This window comes from Phasianus colchicus, chromosome 11 (assembly GCF_987193195.1).
Source record: "Phasianus colchicus chromosome 11, bPhaCol1.hap1.1, whole genome shotgun sequence".
NCBI lineage: Eukaryota > Metazoa > Chordata > Aves > Galliformes > Phasianidae > Phasianus > Phasianus colchicus.
The window spans coordinates 5,632,790-5,652,183 of NC_143446.1; the positions used below are offsets into that span (position 1 = coordinate 5,632,790).

The following is a 19,394-nucleotide window of genomic DNA, read 5'->3' on the forward strand; positions in this document are numbered from 1 at the left end:
TCTTTGATATTTTTTTTTCAATCAGTCGTTTAGCTGTCTCCTAAAACCTCTGATTCATGTGGTTGCTTCTGTTTTTAACCACAAGCACTTCCTGATTTAGCATTCTTGGGCTCAACCATCTCCTTTTCACTCATGGTTCAGAAAGTGGTTATAACTTAAGATTCCTCCTTGTCTGTACTTCTTTTCAATAAATGGTTTCAACTGTATCATTGCTGGGTTGGCTTCTCTACTTGGCTGAGAACCTCTGCATGTTTAGGGCAATAATTTCATTTTATCTCTCAGATGGTTGTTGGTTCCATATGAGAAATTCCACATGAAATGCATATGCATAGGTTTTGTATTTTAATGTGAATAATTCAGTCTGCCTCAAATTTGTTCCACATTTAAAATATAGGATGCATTTCTAGAGACATTCCTGCTAATATTTCAGTAGTGGGAGACTGCATTTATGCACTGTTCCCAGGTTTTGTAACTCATGGTATTTTAAGAAATACTTCGTGTTTTAAGAAATGCTTTGTAGCTGAAAGCTGTGTTGGGTAACTGAAATAGAAAGAAATGAATGTGATCAAAGCTATGCAGGGGGTCAGTTAGAGCCTCAAAACAAAAATCCTAATGGTAGCTATTTGGCTCCCACTATGATGAGTCCATACTGTCAAAGTTGCTGCCCCTGTAAGCAACTGCTGTGTTTATTACTAGGGTCATAGCATATTGCTACAGGAGGGCACTGTTCTATTTAGTAAATCAGCTTGGCTACTGCACATTTATTGTTAGATATCTATTAATAATATTTTTCTTCCTCCTTTCCTAAGTATCTCTCAATCATTTCTACATCAATGAATGGTAATTTTGAACTGCATGATGGACAGAACTTACTTAGCATAACATCAGATATATTTTTGTTTAAACAACATGGAAAGAAGTGTTGGATTTTATATAATGCAGGCGTGTTCAAAGTTAAAAAGTTAAGCATTAACCATGTCTTTTCTAATGCTCTGTGGTTTCTCTCTGAAATCAGATACAGCAATTGTTTACATGTACACAAATGTTACCATCACCTCATCTAATAGAAGGCATTTTATGTTCATTCACTTTTAAATACATAAACCTAAAAATAAATTTAAAATAACACAACGGCCAAGAAGAGTGTAAATTCTAAGGATGGCCAGATATGGAGGCAGACACTTGGAGCTTTGAAAACTTTTATCATCTCATTGTTCTCTACGAATGCTATAGCTGAACTCCCTGGACAAAGTTATCTCAGGATTGTGAAGATCACGGTAATATGAGAAATATACACTAGTATTTAGTTGTCTTATTTAAGTTGGACTTAATTCAGCAATTTTGTTTCTGGGGTATAATTTCCAGAAGACTGAACTATTTTTCTCCTGATTAAAAAAAAATAATAATTGTAGAGGCATTTGGAATAGCAATAGATGTACTTCTTTAATTATAGAAATATCCACAGAGTGAGGAAAATATGTAGCCACACCATTCTCAGATGTTAGGATGAGAAAACTGATATGAGTTGCAACTAGAAAAGCTGCAATTTAGAAGAACATAGGGGAAAGTTACAGTGAGGTGTAGAAAGGGTTGTTGATGTACGCAAATATTCAGAGATTATGGTAAAAAACAATTTACAAGGAAAAGAAAAGGAGAGAAAATGGTGTGGAAGGTGGAGAGAAAAGGGAGAGGGAAGTGAAAGAGCTCTCCCCTATGACCAGACAAGAAGGGAAGTGACAATATCTGAAACAAGTGTCCAGCCTGAGCATCCAGTGCAGCCTGTGATCCCTCCTGTGATAATTTTCCCATAGTAAATATGTAGTTGTCTACAAGACTTCCTGCTTGATAATATTAGTGATATTGATATAATGATGTAGGTAACACTAAATGGAGCCTGCAGTAATCAGGAGCAGATGTTGCACACTGACTGGTTGGAGATTTGTGCATGTATGTTGTTGTATCATGTTTCTCTAAATAACTGTTACCTACTTTGTCATTCCCTGCTTTGTTCTAAGCTAAACTGAACAACAAAACTGGTAAGTGCAAGTCTTGTGCTCATTACAGTGTCTTCCATAAGAATTTGTCATACCGAGAACAGCGGGGTTTGCAGTTGCAAAGGCAAAAGAATGGCAGTGTGAGCCCTGTACAACAGAATGAGAAAGGGAAAATTCTGAAAATTCATTTAATTTTCTAAAATATATAGAATGACTTTAAAAGCTGTTCTTTCTACCTATCTGATTCCTGATGCCTGAGACTTAAAGCTGTTGCCAGATACTATTGCCCTGGTACTCTTGTAGTGCTCCTGTATTGTCCACTAGGGAAAGGGAACAAGTGGCAAACTTGGAATTTGGAATCTAATTATTTGTATTGTTTTGAGGGTGGTTTGAGGATGGCATTCCAGATATATATGGGAACAGATAAAAGAAAGCATTTAGACTTACATAGAAGAGAAAACAGAATGGTGGTGGTGGTGGTTTGTTTGTTTGTTTTCCTTGAAATTATATAGCAATCCACATATGCAGTATGAATAAAGCAGAATTATGGACACACAATATATAAGGAATTGGTAATCCTACATTCAAATGAATTTTAGATATTAAAAAAGTCCTTTTACCAAAGGGGAGGGAGAAGGCTTCTTATGAAACGTTTGTAAAGTAGTTACATTTTGTATTTACACTCTTTTTATAATCCCCACTAAGAACTGAGGGTTATCTTCCTTCTTAGTTGGGTATATCAAAATAGAAATTTCTGATAAATCCTCAGTTTACCTGATATTAATTCTTATCGGTGCTGATACAAATCTGGACTACCTGATAAAGATATGCCTGTCTGTTTTTAAGAACCTAGACTCCTCACGTAAATTAACTGTAAAAGCAGGGACCTTGTCTGCTGCTCTTTAATGACCCAAACTAATAAGTAATGCTATCCAGTGCTAGTATCATAATAATAATGGTATGGTTTAAAACGTTGCCCTTATCCTGCAGTATTTAAGGCCTTTTAAAAGTGAGTCCTTTAACAATGAATATTCTGGTTTCTTGGTTCATGCTGAAGGATTTGCCAAATAACATCTCATAAAAATGCCATTTTTATCCTGTTCCCGTTTATAATTTCCTTCATTTCTCTCTGCTCTTAGTCCAAGAAACCTAACCCTAGTGCTCAGTTTATTTCACATTCTTCAGCTGAGATGGCCCATACTGTATGCAAAATAAGACTGAATTGTGTTTTCAAAAACTGTTTTATTGCTTCTGTAACTTGGTTTTCAACTTAGAGGCAGTTGAATACTTTATTTATATCTACCACAAATAATCTGAGTTAAATCCAAAGGTACCTTGCATTTCTGAAAATTGACTCAGATTATTTGTGATCTTTCAGAATTCTGTTGTTACAAATTTACTGGAACACTGAAAGTTCTTTGTCTTTCATTCATGTACTCATTTTTAATTTCTTTAAAGAAGATTCTAGCAACCATGTGGTCAAGATTCTGTCTTTTTAAAGTAAAATACATCTATTTCATAAGGTTCTTTTATTTTTTATAGATATTTTTATGGCTTATGCTGGCCATGCTCTACACTATGTCAAGCAGTTCCAGAAAGCTAAATACCGCCTCTGCCGTGCCTGTATGATCACTTTACTCTTGATTGCCTTTTTTTTTTTTTAAACGTTTCAATCTAATCTGCTGGCCAATATCACCACTCTGAAAAAATAGATTAATGTATTTTTTTCTTCTGTACTGAAGTGCAGGATCCTGGGTTGCAGAGAATAGAATCTGAGTCTAATCTGAAGGAAAAGCGGTGTATTTTGTCAAAATGGTTCACATAGCATTCATGGGAAATGAAAGATGACTCCTCTATTACAACAGTTGTGCTACCAAATCACTGACAGTAATATCAGTTGGAGATATAACAATTCACCACTCTAAGAATAAATCTAACAAATTTGATATCTGATGCTGTCATGGGCAAACAGTGTATGTTCCACATAGTTTTTGCCTTTCATGTTTACAATGTAGAGGTACTGCAAGAGTTCTTTTGCAGCATTGATTTCTGAACTATTACGCAACCCTCTAGTTGCAGACTTCAACAGAGAGAAGGATAATTACCTTAGTGTTCAGGTAATCTGTTGAGATGCTAGTTCACCTTTATTGCTTTCTGAGTGGAAAACTAAGATTAAACACCTATACTTTCTGTTGTCTTTTGAGAAGCACAATGCTCTTGAATAATCTTTAAGAAGCTGAAAAAGAGCAAATGTGTTTAGCAAACAGCTTATCTATCACTGTAGATTTCAACAAGGCTGATTGGCAAGCAGTAGTTTTGTTTCCAAACATTGACCTAATTGAAACCGTTCTACTGGTTCAATTGTAAAGGGAGTGCAGCAGCAGCAAAACTTGTCCAATACTGAGTGAAACTCAAAACATCTTTTCCTCTGTGTTTGTAGGATGTATTTCTTAAATGTAATTATGCATTGTTAATAATCCCTTTCTCCACAATTCCTAGAACAAAAGGCAAGGAATCTATATTTCAAAAGATGCCTATGTTAGATAGGATGTGAACACAGCCTTTTCCTGCTTTGTATTTTAGCTTTCCAATATTCCCTTAATAAATGTTCACAACCATCCATAAAATAAATCAGTGGCACCATAATCGACCAAAACACACTTTTTGAACATCACAAGAAAAAAAACTGAACCTGATAGACTGCTGGGACACAGAGGCTTTGGATCTGTACCCACACATCTTGAACAACAATCTTGAACAATCTTATAGCAGTCTTTTATCCTCTACTCTATGGAAACACTGTAGATGAGCATTGTCTTGTTTTGTTTATGCTTCCAATGGCCTGAGAAGGTAAGTGATATAACAGTATTATATGAACAGAAAAATCAAATCCTTCCACTAAAATTTTATTACTTGGTCTGAAGGAATTCCAGGGAGATTTTTGGCTCAAGAACTGAGCCAAACCTAAGTTCTTTTAATCCAATGTAAAATAGAAAACAAAGAAAAAAAGATGATGGATAAACCTATATTTTGCAAATTGAGGACAAAGATCACATGATCTAATTTAATATCAGCAATATTAATATTGCTAACAAGTATGGGTTCTTCTAACCAATTAATATGGCTGCTGTGTAAATGTTTTGGTTACACCTTTCTTCTCCAGATGATGAACTACAATTTTTTAATATCATTCACTGTTATTCATGGTGTTTTTGTTGAGAAAAGACAGAGCATTCCAAAACTCATCTTCTTGAAAAATAAATACATATGCTTCTGAAGACTATAAATCAGAAACAAATAATTGTTTTATCACTATTTCATATGGATATTAATTTGCACTGATTATCAACTTTTTTCAACGTAAATACTTTGCAGACTTTGATTATTCTGCTGTGTTTTATTAGTGGTTGTGCTAGTCTGCATCTAAAATGCATTTCTTTTGAGGCTCATTAGGACTTTCTGGTGGGTCAGGATTTTGTGAGTCCCTGTGTGTTTCTGGCTTGGGATGCAAAAATTCCTGGTGTTGAAGGGAAGAGTTGATTTAGTTTGGCTTCCTCGTTAAACCAGATTATGCAGTCCTTTTATTATTATTATTATTATTATTATTATTATTATTATTATTATCAGAAGTATATATTCAATCTGTAAGAATGAGGTTTTTATAAACGTTCAAATGGAAGAGGTGATTTTTTTAACAGATATGCATTAGTCTTAGCTTATTTATTACATAAAAAACTGCATGATTTCCTAATGTTGTTCAAGGTCACTTTTATTTTTCTGCACTGTTTTTACAGCTGCTACTCATGTTACCAGAAATATTTCTTTCTACTTCACAAGCCTCAAATACCACATCATTTGACTAGTAATCAACATCTGCCTAATTTCAGCTGAAGAATAACACTCTCTTTATGCTCTGAAATCTGTAGAACAACATACATCATGTTATTGTAGATTTCCATTCATGGCTGCATACCTCTTCCTCCATGCGGAAGAAACCCTGTACTGCTGAAATGCTTTTTAATGAGAAAGTTAGGGATTAAAATTGTTAGATTAATAGGATTAAGAATCTGGCAGTATTTTACAGTCTGTTTTATATTATTTAGTCATTGTTCATAAGCTTGCATTTTGTTTTCCACACAGTGTATGCAGAATGATTTTGAAATCATGGGTTTTAATTTCTTGTCCCTATAATGTACAATTTTAAATAAAAATAACATAGTTGCTGAATTATCCTATCTTGCACTTAGGACAACAATAAGTTGGTATTACTGAGTTACTTTTAAATCAGTGAACTGCAATAATTGTGAGTTTTTATCTCACAGCAAAACACTCGATTAGCTCTGTTGTATTTTTTTCCACTAACATGTAATTACTTTATAGTCATCACTTATGCTCTAATTGACAAGAGTTTTGTGCTCTGTGGATACATCTCTTTAAAATTCTGTCCTGTTGCTCACTATTTCATGATGCCACCTCATTTTACAGCTTCAGCTTTAAAGCTGTCAGGAGTGCTGCCATGAAAATGTTCAATGAGCAAAGGAGAATAGTGACAGCATTTTTCCAGACTGAGCCCCCATTTTCATGCTTTAATGGCAGGACTCTAAAGAACACTTATAGCAGATTGGAAATTATTTCTTAAAGTTGCATGTCATTGATAATGCATCTTACACTGTGATTTGAAAAGAGAGTAAGGAGATCAGCTAGGCTGGAATTTTGAATTAAGTTCTCAAAACGTTTGTCTCTGTCTTAAAAACTGAAGTAGATATAAGGTTATTTATAGCTTGTTCTGTCAATAGCTCTTACTTCCAACAGAAAATACTTTACCTAGCTAGTGAAGGAAACTTTTCTTACATTCTGCCAAACGTTGTCTGTAAGTAGAAGGAATTAAGTACTGTCATTTATCCTTACTTGTGAGGGTATTCAGAAACAATTAGTTTGATCCAGCCTGGGCAAATTAACATGTAGCTTCAGGCACAATGATTCTGTAAATCACTCTGTTCTTAGTCTCTGATAAACTCAGAAGATTGTTCTTTTTCTTCCCCATGGCAGCACTTAAACAATTCAATGAGCATGAATGTTGGAGTGCTTTATTAAATATTCTGCAGAGATTTGTACAAATGCATGTAGCTGTAAGTAGTCATTAGCAGCACAGCATCTTCACAATCAAAGTTGCCATCCACTGCAGGAAAATTCACATCTTTTTGTATTTTAGAAAGCATTTTGAAGTTTGGGGCTCCTGATGCCAAGAAACCAACATGTACTACGATTATAATTTATTCTAATACAGAGGCATTCACACCTTTGGATGGTTGCAGACCATTTTAATTTCAGAGCCTCACTCTAAGAGCTTTAGGAGCTATTTAAAACTAAATAACTTCCTAGGACTTATGTAGTGTAGAATTTTAAAAGCTTAATTTCAGATATTATTAATGTGTATAAAAGTAAGCATGGGAGACAAGTAAAAAAAAAAAAATTACTATGTATTTATTTCATGTTTTTAGAAGTAAAGAAACATATCCCCTTTGTTTAACTGATTTTGGTAGGACACTGCACACCTTTAAGATGACAATAATCTCTAACTGCTTTTTTTTTTTGATAATTCAATGGTTAATGTAATAAAACTCTTTCAGTGGCATGCTCTTTCAATGGCAGTGATACAAATAGCCTCAAATCTTCTTTTCCTCTATACTTCTTTATAAGAAGCATGCTCAGGTGCTGTGCTCTTCCTATCATTTGTATGTGTATTTTTTCAAGGAAGAGAGAGAATTAGAATAGATAAAGCCCAGTGCATAATTTCTCTAATCAAACTTACAATTCTTTGAACAGAAATTCAGCTTTCATTTTTTCATTTTTGCTAATTCTTTCCAGTCAGTGCTGATTTATTCTATAAATATACCTATGCATTTTTATCATTGATTTTCACTCTAGAGGCAGAACATTCATGCTCAGCACGTTTGCTATGATACAAAGCTTTGGGGAGTGCTACCATTCAGTAACACCTGGACAGCTGGGAAAGTTGGGGAGGGAGAAATCTGGTGAGGTTTAACATGTGCAAGCATAGATTCTTGGGGAGGAATAACTGTGTGCATCGGTACAGGTTAGGGGCTGAGCTGCTGGAGGTAAGCTCTGCAGGAAAGGACCTTGGAAGGTCCTGGTGGACAACAGGTTGGCCATGAGCCAGCCTGTGGCCGGGAAGGATCCTTGGGTGCGTGAAAAAGAGCATGGCCAGCAGGTTAAGGGAGGTGATCCTCCCCCTCTACTCTGTCCTGGTGAGGCCACACTTAGAATTCTGGGCTCCCCAGTTGAAAATAGAAAGGTATCTCCTGGAAGGAGTCCAGCAGAGGATCACAATGATGATAAAGGGCCTGGAGCATCTCCTGTATGAGTAAAGGCTGAGCAACCTGAGTCTCTTCAGCCTGGGGAGAAGAAGACTGAGGGGGGAGCTGATTAATGTTGATGAATATCTAGTTCTGTGATTCTGTGATTGCTACCAAGCAAATAAGATCTGTCTCCATTTAGTAGGACAGTAATATAAATATATTAATGCAATAATATAAATACGACAATATAAAATATAGATGCATATTATATACCAAGTACTATAATCTTTCCATGCTATGGAGAAGTTCAAAGATGTTTAGACAACTCCAAGATGCAAACTGTGTGAAGCCCATCTCAGTGAGGTGCCTGAAAGCACGGCTTCTGATTCAGGGATCTACCCAGGGTCTGAAAGAGCCTTCAGTGAGGCCACACTGTCCATTCTCAAGCAATGGATTCAGGTGTAGGAATTTGAGCAGCTGAAGGAACTAGGATTGTTTGGTCTGGAGAAGAAGCCCAGGGGACACATTATTGCTCTCTACAACCCCCTGAAAGGAGATTGTGGTGATGTGGGGGTTGGCCTCTTTTCCTAGATAACTAACAATAGGAGAAGGAATGGTCTCTACTTGCACCAGAGGAGGTTCAATTGGATATTAGGGAAAAGTTCTTCTCTGAAAGAGGAGTCAGGCATTGGAACAGGCTGTCCAGTGAAGCGGTGGAGCCACCATTCCTGGAGACTTTAAAGAAATGTGTAGATGTGGCACTGAAGGACATGGTTTATTGGGCATGGTGATAATGGATCAACAGTTGGACTTGATGAAGTCTTTTCCAACCTTAATGATTCTGTGATTCTTTGATATGCTTTTTTTTTTATGGGACTCTGTGGAGTCTGTCTTCAGTGGTCTTTTGTTACGTGATATAGGTATTAACATTTGTGTGAACGTTATAGTCCTTAACACAAAGATTAATTACACAGTTGCTTAATTTTGTGTTACACTGTTCGCAGCAAGTAAACTCTATGAGATTAAGCTTATGTGGGAGCATATAACATAGTGAGAATAAAAGTCTCGTTTCACTGTTAGAATTTTTTTCCTTAACTTGGAAGAAGTACTGTCTGCATTTCTAATAGCTTTTCCAAAGCTGATTCTCCCCATGAGGCAAAACTACTTTCCACTCTAATATTGCACAAATCAAAACACTGCAGTGCAAAACAAAATATGATATTGCACTGAGACAAAATAGTGTGGCATTGAACCATCAACTTTTTAATGTGAAATTCAATAATACAGAAATCACGTATTGCAATTTTACCCCCAGATGAACTGATTTTGAAAAATTAATTCTGGTGTATTTAGATTTTTTTTAACATTTATTTTTAAATGTGATTAAGATTTAATATATGATCTGGCACATTTTGCTCGTGGTGATCTTCTGAGATTTTGGGAGGCTTAAAAGGCTGCCAAGCTTCAGCTGTAAAGCTTCCATCACGTTTTGAAATGTGCCACTGGTCTGTAAAGCTGAAAAATTCTTCTCTGAAGCTATATCATATATTTATGAGGGCTGTTCTGAAACTAATGCCTCCTTATTTTACATTGGCCCACAATGTCAGAGGCAGATGTTGTTGGTATGGCAGTAGAGGTTGAACCTTCCCACTAATATTCCATTACATTTGATTGCTGTGCTGCATATGGCAGCAGAACAGCAATCTGACAGAATGGTGTCCAACATGGAAGTATGTACAAAGCACTGGGGTGTAACTGAATTCCTCTATGTGGAAAAAAATGGAACTTATTGACTTTCATTAATGCTTGCTGAAAGTTTATGGAGACCAAAGAGCAGATATGAGCACAGTGAGGCTGTGGGTGGTGTGTTCCAGTGGTGGCAACAGGAACAGTGGGGCACCTCCACCGGTGCAGCTTGTTATGATCATAGCATGCAGACTTCTGTTAATCACTGGCAAAAAATGCAGAGCTAATGGTGGCATCTACGTTGAAAAATATTGTTTTATAGCTCTATCAATTGTCTCTATCAAACAGTATTACTGTGTACCTGTTGTAGCTTCCATGGAAATAAATAGGAAGCATTACTTTCAGAGCAACCTGTGTATTTGCACTTAAGACCTCTTAGTTTTTTGATTTCTATTGCAGTGTGGCACCAATATTCAGTTAAAAAATATCATTTTCAATAAGTTTTTAGAGAAAGAAATCCATCATAAAGTAGTTGAAATCAGAATGCAGGCACCAACTCTAGGATAGGGCACTGGTATGACCTATCTTAGGAGTGTAAAGTATTTACTTATTTGTTCTGTTACCCCCAAAAACCTTGCTTTTGCTTCAGGGGAGAATACAGTTTGAATTAGAAACAACAGACTTGAGAAAGAAATTAGTCCTCTTTACGTATGTAATTTCTTTCCTGGTTGTGTAATTTGATGTGAACATTGGTTTAGAAATGAGCTCATGAATTACTGAAGTCAGTGACAAAAGGGAAATCTTGATTCCATTTGATCAACTCAGTTTCATTCCTGGCTTCTCTCCAACATCTCAGAGGACATTTCTTATATCAGCTTGAAACTATGGTGCCTTTAAACAGCCCACTCTTGTTGTGTCTCATTTCAAGAAGGAAAAAGCTTCTTGATTTTTGGTGGGGCGTGTACTTAGCATCTACAATTAGTTGTGAAGTACATGGAATTACTGTTTAATAAACCTTCCATCTCCATTTTGAGCTAAAGTAATCTGGAGAATTATAGGTGTTCTTTGAGGTTTGAAGACATTCAACAAATTCTAGGAGGATCTCAGAACTATTGAACACAACAGGAATGTATTTCTTTTTCTAACAGAAGATGTCTGTCTTCATGGCACTAGGCACATCCAATTGATAGAGATTTACCTCTCTTTGAGCTGAAGATGTAAGACCACAGAGAAGTTCAGGAGAACAATTCAGATTTGTACAAAATCACACTCCCTTATGGCTAAGCAGGAGAACAAGCTAACACACAAGTGGCAGGACCAACATAACACTCATTATTTTCTGTCAGGAACTTCAACCCTATAATTGCTGTTCTTCCTATTGAGGACAACTACGTAACTGCAGTACTCTTCACTCATCTGCAATTTTTATTTTATCCAGCACGATACCAGAACAAGAAGTACTCTCTTTTTCTTCATCTGTCAGAAATCCTATTATTTCTGTCAAGTTACTTAGGCTCTGTGGTAAATACTGAGTATTTATAAAGAGTGCAAAGCCACAAAATCCTCCTGACAGAAAAAGACAAAATGGCACAGTACCTAATCATTTGAACAAAAGGAAATTGATAAGAACTTGTCCCAGACTTTATTCTTTGCCTATTTTTTTTCTTGGATATCTCATATAGATGCTAATGCTTCTGAGTGCCTTCAAACATTTATATTTAGGGACTCAAGTAAAGCCTACAGATTCCATCCCCTCCACCTTAATCACATGAGATCCTAAAGCAGACTTAAAAAGCTACAGACTTACAGTGAAACTGAGAAATAATGCAGTAACTGAGTTACTTATCATGCTCAGTAACCCTAGGAGCAAAACTGAGACTTTCTCAGGTTTTACTTAATGTGAAACTTAGAGGCATGGCATGGTTTCTTGGTTTTAGTATGTTTTTATTCTGCAAGGAAATACTTGAATGTGTCTATGGGTACACAGATGAATGAACTAAATAAGTGAAAAAGACTGAATAGTCTCAGTAAGAAGCTGGATTGATGTTCAGCTACTAATGATTTTGGTCGGCGAAGAGCTGATCTCTTTGTTTATTGATATTTTGGAAGTACAGATATGTTGATATTGAAGTACAAATCTTGAAGTACATGTTTTAATCTTCTTAAATCTTGAAAAGGCATAGGTATAAAACTCTTTATACTACTAGCAGGAGAAATTTGATGTGTGCTACTGCACAGGATACTTAATAGCATGGCCATTCCCATTTAAGAACTGAACGGTGCAAAGGACGCAGGTGTGGCTTCAAACCTGCTTTGCTTCCAAAAGGAAGAACAGCTGCAGAGGCACTGCCCTGATTCCCACCGGGGTGGTGCTGTGTGGGAAAACTCAGTCTCGTGCTGCCCGTTCCCCAGGACAGCCCCAGCCCTGGCACAAGGGCTGGAGAAACTGCCTTTGCCAAAGTGGTTAGTGAAGGTTTCTCATATGCAGAGTAAACTGCTCCACAGGTCTTCTCCAGATCCTTTGAAGCCATTTTGATCTGCTTACAAGATGTACTGTGTTCAAAACGAATCAAGGAATTCATCCATAAATGCTTAGATCAGGTTTCAAGTGTTACATATATGCAAATGCACATATGTGCATATCCAAAAATATATATTTACAAATATTTATTTGATATATGTACATCTGTCAACTGTTTTTTTAATATATAGAAATGCTATTTTAAAATATGGATGATAAACAAAGAGATCTATAATATAAGTATTCCTTAGGTGAAAAGTACAATCTACTTTAAAAAGAACATTTATGGAAGTGAGAGCTTGAGAACCAAGTCCAAATATAAAGTAGCATTACTTTACAATCTTTTATTTAAAAATATCTGAAAGTATGTATCTACCATTTCTAAGGAACCTTGTCTTAATTAGAATGGTTGGAATGAATTCCCTAAAGTATACAACTTGTAACAAGTATTTTGAGTTTCCTCTATTCGGTGAAATTATTTATTTAGAAAACTCCCAAATCTGCTGAAAAACTTACTTTGTTATGTCTAGGAATGCAACAGATTAGTATCATTAGCTGTATACATATATAGTTAAGCTTCTGGAAGTGCAACTTTATTTTCTTTCGCACCTGAACCCCAAGTTTGTAATGCCTGGTGTAGGTAACTCAATGAAAAAGATTGCTTAACACAACCAGATTAAAAAACAATTTAACTGATGGCCACAAATAGAGCTTGGAGTTTGTCATGGCTACAAAGATTTTCTGTCAGAGTATAAAAGCAATTAATCAGTATGCAGAAGGTATTGCCTGCCCCATAGAGATGCTAATTTTGTGACACTTTGGAAACTCATGTTCTACATTTACTGTTCACACTAGATGGAAGCTAACCAGCCTCAGCTTGAGCTAATGAAATCAAAAGACTGCAAAATGACACATTTTCCTATCCCCATGCAGTATAATTTTGAGATCTTTAGTTTCTTTCTAGAAGTATTTTGACAGCCACAGCTTTGATTGAATATTATGAAATCCTAAGGAGTGGAAAATCCTATTTGTGTAGAAAGCCTGCAGTCAGATTAAAATAAATAAAGGACATATCAGTTTCCTGCTCAAGTATTTTTCGTAAATAACAGCAACAGAGTAAGATATTGTAGTGCAGAAGAACAAAGATCGAATATTTCCACATGTTGCCATTAGGGACTTTTTTTCATTTTGCTTTCCCAGAGTGCTGTAACAACTGTTGATAAGCACAGTTATAGTGGGTATGTATTTAGATGGAATAGTCCATTATAGATACTGTGAACAGTAAACATTTAGAAGTCCACTTATTCTTTGCTGCTTACTCTAAGTTAGAAGCTAACATAGATGTTGTTTTTATGAAGAAAAAAAAAAGCCCACTAAATAATACTGTAATTTCAACAATCTGTAACCACAAAATGTTCTGGAAAAGAAAAAAAAAAATATCAAGAAAAACAGATCAGCTACTGCCACATTTTTCTTCCCATAGCCGTATGTTTAAAAGGGTCGTCTGCAGTCATTTGTTCTAAAATCCTCTAAGAGTCACAGCCACATGGTTAAAAGTATTTCTCTACAGCTGTACAGAAAAGAATGCAGCAGTTAGATTAGCTCCACTCCATTTCCTACCAGCAGTTCTAAGCACGTCGTTGTTAATGACTCACCTAAAGCAGAATCGCAGATGAGCTGCTGCGGATGAGCAGGGGCACAGCTGCACGCCTCCACCAGCTCCTGAATTCTGTGGGTCAGCAGCAGAAGCACTGAAAACAACAAGGTACTAAGTACAGGATTCATGCTGCCTTAAGCACAGCTAATCGGTCTGCCAAGAGAAAATGCTTTCTTACTGTTGATTTTATATCTAAACTTCCTACAGACTATCTGATTTCTTCTGCGTCTTCAATTTCAGCAGACTTGGGTGGTTTAGAAAAGCCCTCTAATGCTCAGTCTGAGTATACGCTTATGTTAACTGACTTCTAATTTCCCTGACATAGGAACCTCTTATTTATGGCCCAGACACTAACTCGTAACTCCGCCTTCCTTTAAGGAAAAAGCACATCATTGGTGAAAGTTATTGTACCAGAAGTGAGATTACCTTAGTAAGCACTGCAACGTTGCTGTTATGAGTCAGTATAACTATTAATAATCAAAAGCCTTTACAAAAACAGCTTTTACAAGTATCTGCAGTTAATTTCATGATCTGTAGCAGAACAAAGATTTTTATCTTTTTCTAGTAAATCTTCGTCCAGCCTGAATTTACAAAATAAATCTGCTACCTTCTCTATTCTGGTCAAGTAAACAGCTGTCCTTTATTAAACTCTGTTTTCATTTGCAGTCCTTGGTCTTCCCCTGCCCTTCTGTGCATTTTCTTGAGATGACATTCCTGTTTGCAGGCTGGACAGAACATCATTTATGAAAAAGAATGCTCTATTTGTAAGACTAGTACCATTAGCATTTACAAGGAATAATGAACTAAAAATAAAAGCTGCAATAAAAGGCATTCTTTATTATTTTATCAAAGATTTAATGTAGATTTAATGTATGTTGGAGGCACAGCTTTTTCTCTGCATTCATTTTCAATATTAGTCCTGATCAACACAGATCTGTATCTGCATTTTCTGGTTACTGTTATGCATGGAACACACAGAAATTCCAAAATTGGAAGTTTCAGCTTCAGCTCTTTTGTTGATATCAGCCTGGATATGTTTTCTAAACGTTATAAAGTTGTAATATAGTGGTAATATAAAACACAGATTAACATGGAGGACAGAACTTAAAGAACTGTATTTTTTGTCACAATTCAAGTTTGAGAACTGAGAATTCAGTAATGTAATTTGAACCATTTTAATCAAGACTCATGAAAAGCTATTTTGTCAGTAGTAGACAAAGTAGTATTGCTACAGAAATGTGTGCATGTTCTACAACATAAGGTTGATTTTATAGTCATTTTAGCAACTGACAAGTTTGCTTTGATTTTCAGTCTTCCCACGTAGACACTCAAGTAAAAAACAAATAAATAAATACACAAATTCTCAGAATTATTATGTTTAGATTCAAAACTGGGCTGGGAATATTCTACATGGTATCCTGATTTAATTCAAACAGTCATACTTTGAATTTTATTTTGTCAGTCTGAAGTTTTGCTTCAAATCATGGGCATAGATCCAAGTCCAGGTCTAACACCAGCAAATAATTTAGACTTGTTAATATCTCATTTCTTACCTGGAGGAAACTTAATTTTTCAGGAAGTATTTTCACATGAATAAAAAGTTGTGAGGCTGAAACCTTATCCAGGAAGTGCAAGCTAATTTGAAACAAACAAAACAAACAGCAGGTATTTTAATGGCATCTGTGATTTATGGTCTGTAGTCATAGGGCTGTTGACATTCAGATCTCACTTGGGGTGGTAGGATGGGAAAGTGTTGAAGGAATTAATTAAGGCCCATTGACTGGTTTCCCAATAACATGATATGCCTTCTGCTATAAATCATCTAAATAGGCCAATTTGACTACTGTTTCAGTAAAATTCAAGTAACAGGTAAATATGATGCTGGGCTAAGCCTTCTCTTTACAGTGTTAATGCAGTTCTTCCTATTTGGTGGTTAACCAAGGAAGGCATTCCCTAAGGTTGTACAGAATGGCACATTAAGATAGCATTCTCTCTGTGTTTAGAGGAATGAACTCTAGAGGAATGAAATCTAGTGCAATCAAAATAATTGTACAGTCGAACTAAAATCACTACCCTTGTAAAATAACTGCCTATAGACATAGCTGGGAATTTAATAATTACATTTGGCTGTGCAGAAATGTAAACATGCTAAAACCAAATTTTGTGTGGTAATTGCACAAATGCCATAAAAAACACATTTCTTGTGATCTTATATCACATTGCCTGCAGCTGTTTTTGGAACAATTCAATTAGACTTTTAAGTGTATTTCAAAGCTTTTTGTATATATGCAGAATACTTGGAGTACGGTTACATTTAGAGAAGCAAATGGCTAGGAAAGTGGATATATATCCATTGATGGTCTCTCTAGAACTAGTCAACATTGTAAGAGAGATACTTGGAACATGCTATCAGCAACCAGACCTTTCAGCGGTAATATGAACTTCATTGAAACTTATGACTGTAAAGTTTCTGAACCATGGCGTGGAACAGTTGTTACGAGCAGCACAACACCAAAGGCAGACACGTACACCACACTAATGAGCAGTTCTTTGATAGGCTTATCTTTCAGATATTTGTGAAAATGTTGATACAATGTTGTAATTAAAATGTAAAAGGGAAACAACTTTGGAGACTTCAGCAGAACTGTTTTCTGACAAATCTTCATTCTCAAAGGAGTAGTTTTGTCAACTATTTTTTAATTCCAAAACCAAGGCAAGATAGCTGAGGAGTATCCTTCATAGTAATAGCCCATTTATGCAAGGAGCCAAAGATTATTTGTAGCTCCTGCTGATATCAGTACAATTGAGAACCTGTTACCCCTGAACAGTATCAGTAAGCATCAAATCTTATCTGGAAGATGCTCTGTGCTTTTTTATATTGCATATTCTTTTCATCATATTAATCAAACTAATTTTAGATCTAACTATATCAGTTAGATTTTGACCTCGCAAAGCACAAAGATTACTTCCAGAAGACACAGAAATGTTCCTTGACAAATCTGTAAGCAAAGTAATCTTTTGTCATAAGCAAAGTATAAGCAAGTAAAGAAAAGATAGCCAACACAAACCAAAGAAACATTTGGTCTTCTTCCTATTTGTATAACCAGACTAACAGTAGGGACTCTTTGACTGCACTCTTATGTTGATTTTCCTTCAGTTTGATATGTAAACCATGATATCATAGCAAATTGTGTCACAACAGTAATGAAGCATGAAGCAGGACTAAGCAGTGCCCACTCCTTGTTTAACGTCTGATGTAACTAACGCTTGCTAATAAGAGGCAGAAAACTGTTTCTCAAGGGGCATAGTCACTGACTACGTCAGTTCACTATGGACACAGTAGGAAGAACACTACGCAGTTTCTCTTTTTTTTTTTCTAGCTAAATAAACTTAATACTGAATAGTTCATTTCTATTTTCTAGTAAAATGCAATTAACTAATGCAGATTGTGGATCATTCACTACATTTGTTGATGTGTATGATATAGAAAGAAAGCAGGAAACTTGACTACAGTCAAAGTTATGATCAGCTTTGTCTCTTCTCAATGGAATCTCTGATTTTGCCTAGGTCTTACAATTCTCAGTGGGGCTTTTTGGGCATCATGTTCTTTATTATTTTTTACTGTCCATAATTAATTTCTATCATCAGCATTCTGGAAAAGCTTAAAGGTCACTAACTGCCAACTTTGTTTCTTTTTTTTTACCTAATGTCCCCTAGCAACCTGTATTAAGAACACCAGACTACCATCCATCGAACTTCGTCCATGCAGGGTTCCATGGAGAGAACTGCTGCTTCCCCTGAGCCCCAGAACAAACTCATTGCTTTCATAATGGTCTCATTTCTTCCCTGGGAATGTATCTCTTAACTATCTGCCCTCTATACTTAATTTTTCATATGATGCAGCATTGTGAGGTCAGTTTATTGTTTCCAGGAGATTGATGAGGAGCATTTCTGTGGGCAGATTTGATTTTGATATTTGAGTTATGTCAGGTTGCTCTGAACTGCGTTGCTTAGAAACTGTCCAAGTTTCACAGGCTCTTAAATTATAAAGGAGTATCCAAGAAAGAGATTGCTGCCTGTTCCAGCTGTAGAGCAGTTTGAATCTACATGATACATGTGACTGGATTGCCTGCTCTGCACATCAGTTCCTGACTGTGTACAGAATATAGTTTTTTACCCATATCTATCCTATTCTCTCTCTATTGTGGGAAATGAATCTTACTTTAGAATGATTGTAGGCAGGATTCTCCACAATCATAGTTTATCTGTTGCCTTTTTGATGCTTTGCTAGAGTTCTTTTCTTCCTAGCTTTCTATTTGGCATTGCATTTATTTTTCCTAAAAACTACCTTGTATAATCACAGTACATATCCCATTCAAAAACTGTATAATTATATTTTAAAAATGCAAATTAGGATAGTATCTCACAAAATAGATGAGTTTTCATCATTTAAACCCTAGTATCTACACATGTATTACAGCCCATTTAAAAAGGCATAGTACTTATAGCTGTCACTTCCTAAATACTATAGAAAAAACATACATTCATTCTACATTCACAACAATTTGGATCATTTTGTTATAAAGTTGTGGAATGGTATTGTTTTATAGGCAGCAGCCTGCAAAATAGTTGTTAGAATGATTGGAATGGAATGAAATACTGACATTCCAGAATCAAAATATAATAAATCCCTGCCAGGATTTTGTCTTCTTTAGGATTTCTATTAGAAACCTGTGGGAATTGCTCTTTTTGATTCATTGCTGTTAGATTTACCTTTTTTTGTTCTTAAACAATTCTGTTTTCATGCAGTACTGGCTTTAAAAGTGTAAGATTTTTCTACTGTCACATCACTGGTGTACTGACTTGGATAATTTTTTTTTTTTAATTGAACAGGATACATGCAGACAAATTTAGTTTGGACTGATTGCCTGGTTCAGATTTACTTGGCGCTGTCCTGTTCTATAAGGCAGTGTTGAAGTGTGCCTTGATTTCAGTGAATACAAAGAGCACTGGCATCATACGATCCAGTCTTATGAGGTGATGTTAATGGCAATGGAAGGAACTATGTATAAGGAGAACTCAGAAGACCCAGTTTTTCATCAGCTCCCAGTGGGTGGGAAGTTGGGTAGCCCCAGCATTTCACAGGAGCCTATTTGTATTGCACTCACCTAGTTTATAAGCTATCTTAGCCCTCTGTTTTGAATAAATAAAACACA

General features: G+C 35.9%; 2 protein-coding genes across 6 annotated transcripts in view; one reads left to right on the forward strand and one right to left on the reverse strand.

The window, feature by feature from the left end:
* Positions 1-19,394, forward strand: part of SYN2 (synapsin II) — a 148,771-nt gene that overhangs the window by 77,242 nt on the left and 52,135 nt on the right. The gene's annotated exons all lie outside the window — the stretch shown is intronic.
* Positions 1-19,394, reverse strand: part of TIMP4 (TIMP metallopeptidase inhibitor 4) — a 112,946-nt gene that overhangs the window by 12,512 nt on the left and 81,040 nt on the right. For 2 of the 4 annotated variants that reach the window (XM_090148076.1, XM_090148075.1), the window contains one exon: positions 14,177-14,272. In XM_090148076.1, coding sequence (XP_090004202.1) covers positions 14,177-14,272 — 96 coding nt within the window. Of the gene's footprint in view, positions 1-14,176; positions 15,475-19,394 lie in introns of those variants that run through there. The other 2 variants (XM_090148077.1, XM_031609067.2) reach the window with 2 other exon arrangements.